This window comes from Ciona intestinalis, unplaced genomic scaffold, assembly GCF_000224145.3.
Source record: "Ciona intestinalis unplaced genomic scaffold, KH HT001069.1, whole genome shotgun sequence".
In the NCBI taxonomy this organism is placed as follows: Eukaryota; Metazoa; Chordata; class Ascidiacea; order Phlebobranchia; family Cionidae; genus Ciona; species Ciona intestinalis.
Window position 1 is genome coordinate 1,091 of NW_004191390.1, and position 5,320 is coordinate 6,410.

Sequence of the window (5,320 nt, forward strand, 5' to 3'; positions counted from 1 at the left end):
TTACAGCTGCGGTTTTGTTACGTGGACGTCGCCGTTTTTAGCGGTTCGTAACAGCCACAGTATGTCGTAACGGTCGGTGCGGTGCGTAACAGCCAGACGATATTATATTGTGTGAAAATACGACGAGAGTATCGCGGTACCAAGATGTTTTCTCAATAAGCGGTCGGGTGATGCAGGGCCGTTGTTGGCTTTGACTCTTTGCAGGTGGGCGCTTGGTGGCGTGCGCACTGCGGGGCTTTTCTGTAAGATTTTGTATCTTTTCGTTTGTTGATGTTTCAATGATCATGTTGCGCTTCCTATATGCTTGTTGGTGTGATTGTTTATTGTTGCGTTGTATTATTTTTGTCAATGGGTTTCTTTTCCTTGCTTTGGGTAAGGTCTATCCAGCAAGGGTTTCTCACCAGAGTAGAAACCCACTACCATTGGCTGGGGGCTTGTCGTGCCGTAGTGGCTTTCCACCAACGCCAGCCACATAAATTATGAAGGTATTTTAATCCTGTTTCTATTTTCCAGAGGTGATGACGTAATCATTTTTAGGACACCCTGACGTCACTCCCAAACCTCCTATGGAATTCCCCACACACAAGAACGACTAAAAGCTTACGATCATTTACTAGCGTTGCATCTATAACTTGTGCAATAAAATATTGGGCAATATATTGATAAAGTTCAACTATTTGGAGCACAAACATTATGGGCATCGAGGTCGACCTTCCAGGATTTTCCACGCTGAGTTTAAGCCCGCTAATACATCGGTATCGATACCGGGGATGTCCCCCCACATATGTTTAACTATCATCCCTGGTTGGTCGTCATTCTTCACCAATTCCTTCTCGTTGCGCTCGGAATACGGGGCAGGCTGTGGGTGATATGGGGTTAGTTGGGTAACCAATCCGAACTTAAACTTCGTTGAGGAAACATAACTTAACATTCAGTGCCAGCAAACAGCAATGAACCACAAAGTTACATACATGGTAACTTGTAAGCGGGCACGAGGTGTATGAAACATAACACCCGTGTTATAACGACTGTTCATTGTAGTTAGCTTATTTACTAATCCTCGCCCTTTGGGTGAATTTGCTTAATTTTTCTGCCACGATATCCTTTCAAAACAATATACATATCATAAGAATAATAAACCCAAGTAAACTTACCACAATATTTGCGTTTCCTTTCCTCAGCTTTTCCCTCAACAACCCAGTGACCCAAACATCATCAAGATGCATCAACTCGGTCATGCGAGACACCTCAAATAATTTCGTTGCCATTTTGCTTGTGGTTGTGTAGAGACCCCCTCGGCAATAGACCGGCCATTGGGTGGGTGGGTACTTCAAGTACGAGATCTTCCATTTTGATGAATATTCCCGCGCGGGAACGTCACACTTCTGGTAACTGTACATGCAACTTATCGGTAAGTCGCCGAACGAATCAAATTTGTCGTTGCGTTCACCAACCCTGTAGTGTGGTAGCATGGTGTGCAGGTGCGCCACCATGTGGGGGATGTGAATTGCTACGTCGTCGTCACACGAGGAGTAAAACCAACGATCGGGGAGGATGTGAGCGACCCACTGCATTCCTGCCACAGTCTTCAATGTGATCGGGCTGTGAAGGATGAATTCATTGAGACTTATTTATCCCCTAGTGATGGGGATGTTAACAGCCACACAGTGTAAACAAGATAAGTAATTAAGGTAAAACTTGTTTTCTTACAATGGTGTTTTGATGTACGGTATCAACAAAATGTCGCCGTGTAGAAAACCTTCTTCCTCTGTTTGTTTATTGATGATGTCATCCATGGTTACATCAACAATGAACACTAGTTCGATTATGACATCATCAATCGCACGAATTCCACCCCATGTTTCACGGATAGTGTTCCGACGATCAAAATGTGACGCGCTCGATTTAACGACAATTACCATCGACCATTTTACTTTGTCTGCAACACAAAGGGAGTTTGGATAAATATGAATTAAAAGTGTGAAGGATCTTGTGGCAAATATTGTTTTGTGATTAGTTGAATCAGGTTCAAGACCCCGCGATGCTACATCAATATATGTGTTTAGACACTTAAAAGTAAACTCTGATGTCTCACTGTAGGACACAACAACCTTTGAGACCACACAACAAACAATTGCCAGAAGCTAGGTTTCCTGTGACAAAAGGATTGTTTGCATCACAATACACAAAGGATAAAACGCTTGTGCGAAAACAATACATTAATTTGGTTAAAAGTTTGTTATGGCGAGGTTGTTCCATGTTACCCATTCATGTTTGAAGGGATGATGTATTCAAAACAACTTAAGGTTTGTTGGAAGCCAACCCTAATTGATTCTTTGTTAACGAATAAAACAATTTAACAAATGTTTTAAATATTCTGTTCTTAGCGTGTTATACCAATTGTAATTTTGCTGTTAATTCCGATTTTATAAGCTGTTATAATTAAATATTACAGCAGAATAGCAAGATATATGAATTTCTGTTATATATCAAACATTAACTAAGATTCAAGTCAAATATATTTTGACAATTTTAAACAAATCTTTTTCAGACTTTTAATACAACTGATGGAATTCCAAGGCATAATACACATCACATCAGTGTTGCCCCGAACGACCACCTAACCCTCCCCAACCAACCCCCCCCTACACCCCCCAACCTACCAGGGTGCAACCCACAAACCCCATGAGCGATCGTCTTCTCAACCTTCCATGGCGTCGAAACAAATTTGATTAAATCTCGTTTATTCGACAAATCGTCGCTGTAAACGCTGTTCAACTCGTTGTTCTGCTTCGCCGCACACACGGGTGGAAGTTCGCTGGATGGAGGAGATGGTTAAATTAAAACTCGTTAATGATTTTAACTTGGTTTTTATTTATTTATTAAATAAAACCACAGTCAATACAACACCTGTGTTCTGTTTAATACACCTCGTGCATGCTTACAAGTTACCGCGTATGTAACTTATTGACACTAACACCCACAATAGTAGCAGCACTGAACCCTGAACTCTGAACTCTCAAAGAGTTCTGGTTGGGAAACAAGCGCTCTAACCAGTGTACTTTAATGCTTTAGGTTTAATATTGGTATTTTACGTCGGCTACAGAGTAATACCTAAGTAAGTAATACCTAAGTTAACACAGTAAATTAGATTGCTTCAAACCAGTCTTTATTTAACTAACAATGTATCAATACGTACTTGTTTATTCTGGACTGCAATATGACAACACTTGTAATAAATAACACGCCAACTATTAAAAATGGTTTGTAGTATTTTCGAGGCATCCTACGTCACCGGTTCATTCACAAATCCATGCCATCCATGTTTCGTAGTAAAACTAGATGTCAACAACATAATATCGGGATTTGAATCCTGGACTGTGGCGTGGGAAAGTTTATTCCTCCCCGGTTCAATTCAGCAATGTATTAGGCGTTGTTATGGAGTAATTTATTAATAACTATTAATTAATTTATTAATAAAATAAATATTTATTTATACTCTAAACAATTATATATTGTATAAACCGTGTCAGTACGTTCGCACGATTTTAAATCTTTGATTGGAATTAATATTTGAATAAATAGTTCTTTTGCAATGCATAATATTTGTTAAAAAATAGGTCTTTACAGTAAATAAAAAAATCTAAAATATTCCAGAATAAAAAGATGGTAAGCACTGAAGTAACCATAGCGACGCTACGCGCGAAACTTTTGTTGAAAAGTTGAAAATGAATATTTCGCGAAAAGAAATCGACGTTTTCGCCGAATGCAAAGTTGCTAAACGGCAAATCGAAAATCTAAATTTAGAATTATCAAAATGCAAAAACACACCAACAAACAACAAGCTTAATCCACAAGTGTCTAAACTAATACCTGTACTAAACGAATCCTTAGAATTGTTGACTTCTGCAATACATTACCAAAGTCACTTAAGGTAACTCATGGTAGAAATATATATTGTTTATTGTGAATATGTTTATCTACAGCGTGTGCGATCATGACCAGCAACAAATTCAAAATGACGAGCTGCATTATATGGAGGTTTGTATGATATAACTACGTAATATGACAGTGAGCATGAGGGGCATATTAGCAATCGTTGTTACATATGCCCACTAAGGTAGCAGCAACGAGCCTTGAACCAGTACCCTCTTAGCTAGAGGCAGACACCCATTGTGTTGCACATCTTCATGCTTTGGTCTCTTGTACAAAATAATATTTAAACCACTTTACCGCGTCGCTATGTTCCGACATTATTTCTCCAGCCGACACAACCACATGAAAATAAACCAACTGCCAAAAGACAGAGGGAACCATTTGCAAGGTGGGGTGCTACATTTGTCAAGCACAAAACCTATTGGTTATTTATATTTGTATAATGTTGTGTTATCACATACATAGACACAGCCTTTGCGGAGATGAAACAATCAATGAGAATTTGTCGAAAGAAATTGTTCAAGTGATTCGAATTGCTGGAGAAAAACAGGAAGAGATCAACAGGTTTGGAATATTATGGTTGTGGGGTCGCTAATGGTTCCTATGTTATGTTACATCATGTTTCAGGTTGAGGGAAACCAATACAAAGTTGGAGGGGAAGATCAAAGATTGTTTGTGAGTCATAGATGGGTTGTTATGATAAACAAATGTTATTGTGATGTCATACAGGTGTGGGACGGGTGGTGGGGAAGATGGCTCAAACCAGGTTTGTTGGTTTGGTTGGTTTCTTCAGTGCTGTGAAAAAGTTATAGGCTGGCACGTGTATGAAACAGAACACCCGTATTATAACGACTGCCGTTACCTCGCTATGCAAGGATAAATAAATTTTGTTTATTGTTCCTTCATTGAAACTTAACTTTAGATAAAAATACTTCAAGAAGAATTAAGATCAACAAGAGAGCTAAACATAAACCTTGAAAATCAACTTCAAGAATCCAAGTTTGTTGTTTCTATGTTTTGGTGTATAAGATGTTTATGGTTGTTTGCAGGAAAACCATGGAAACAATGGAAGTTGAATTATTTGAAACCCGGCTCAGATTGGATGAGATGAAGGTGGAGAAGTTGCATTGGGTGGGTTGGGTGTTCGGGGTTGGTTCATTAACTCGACAATCAGGGTGTTTTTAATAAACTAATAGTGACCACTGGGTTGAGGCAATTTTTGTTAAGTGTCTTCCCCAAGAACACATTTGCCCACAATGGTGGCAGCGACAAGCTTCAAACCCGTACCCCGAAGTCTAGAAGTGTTGTTCCTAAATCCAAATGATGGATGCACCACGCTCACCAGTATTGAGCATAAAGTTTAGTATTTTACGCTTGTTTAACC

The 5,320-nt window shown here is 39.2% G+C and overlaps 2 protein-coding genes and 1 long non-coding RNA gene across 5 annotated transcripts; 2 read left to right on the forward strand and 1 right to left on the reverse strand.

Annotated features, from left to right (window-relative positions):
- Positions 1-430: 430 nt before the first annotated feature.
- On the forward strand, positions 431-2,901 carry LOC113475594. 2 transcript variants are annotated; one of them, XR_003397343.1, is made up of 4 exons: positions 544-875; positions 1,182-1,691; positions 2,101-2,306; positions 2,552-2,901. It is a non-coding gene; the product is annotated as an uncharacterized LOC113475594 (long non-coding RNA). The 2 variants fall into 2 exon arrangements; XR_003397344.1 differs by lacking the exons at positions 544-875; positions 2,101-2,306; positions 2,552-2,901 and adding an exon at positions 431-485 and having other exon boundaries at positions 1,182-1,693.
- On the reverse strand, positions 594-3,360 carry LOC100180782 (beta-1,3-galactosyltransferase 5-like). Its single transcript, XM_002125164.5, has 5 exons — positions 3,200-3,360; positions 2,664-2,818; positions 1,711-1,939; positions 1,155-1,602; positions 594-859 (listed from the first exon to the last, which is right to left on the reverse strand). Exons 1-5 carry the CDS (start codon positions 3,283-3,285, stop codon positions 692-694), a joined length of 1,086 nt encoding a protein of 361 aa, XP_002125200.1. The 5' UTR covers positions 3,286-3,360; the 3' UTR covers positions 594-691.
- A 367-nt stretch (positions 3,361-3,727) lies between these two features.
- On the forward strand, positions 3,728-5,153 carry LOC113475593. Of its 2 annotated transcripts, XM_026839902.1 has the most exons (8): positions 3,728-3,934; positions 3,987-4,041; positions 4,266-4,324; positions 4,402-4,500; positions 4,564-4,611; positions 4,666-4,702; positions 4,859-4,935; positions 4,986-5,153. In XM_026839902.1, exons 1-8 carry the CDS (start codon positions 3,729-3,731, stop codon positions 5,119-5,121), a joined length of 717 nt encoding a protein of 238 aa, XP_026695703.1. In that variant the 5' UTR covers position 3,728; the 3' UTR covers positions 5,122-5,153. The 2 variants fall into 2 exon arrangements, with proteins under 2 accessions (XP_026695703.1, XP_026695704.1); XM_026839903.1 differs by lacking the exon at positions 4,859-4,935 and having other exon boundaries at positions 4,986-5,086.
- Positions 5,154-5,320: the final 167 nt, after the last annotated feature.

What these genes read in the sequence shown, in the direction of transcription:
- LOC113475593 (XM_026839902.1), top strand. Translation starts at nt 3,729, where the DNA reads ATGAATATTTCGCGAAAAGAAATCGACGTTTTCGCCGAATGCAAAGTT. An exon ending in CAGAGGGAACCATTTGCAAG is followed by an intron (nt 4,325 to 4,401) that starts GTGGGGTGCTAC and finishes TCACATACATAG; the next exon opens with ACACAGCCTTTGCGGAGATG. An exon ending in AATCAACTTCAAGAATCCAA is followed by an intron (nt 4,936 to 4,985) that starts GTTTGTTGTTTC and finishes GGTTGTTTGCAG; the next exon opens with GAAAACCATGGAAACAATGG.
- LOC100180782 (XM_002125164.5), bottom strand. Translation starts at nt 3,285, where the DNA reads ATGCCTCGAAAATACTACAAACCATTTTTAATAGTTGGCGTGTTATTT. An exon ending in GGTTTGTGGGTTGCACCCTG is followed by an intron (nt 1,940 to 2,663) that starts GTAGGTTGGGGG and finishes TTTGTGTTGCAG; the next exon opens with ACAAAGTAAAATGGTCGATG. An exon ending in AAGGAAACGCAAATATTGTG is followed by an intron (nt 860 to 1,154) that starts GTAAGTTTACTT and finishes TATCACCCACAG; the next exon opens with CCTGCCCCGTATTCCGAGCG.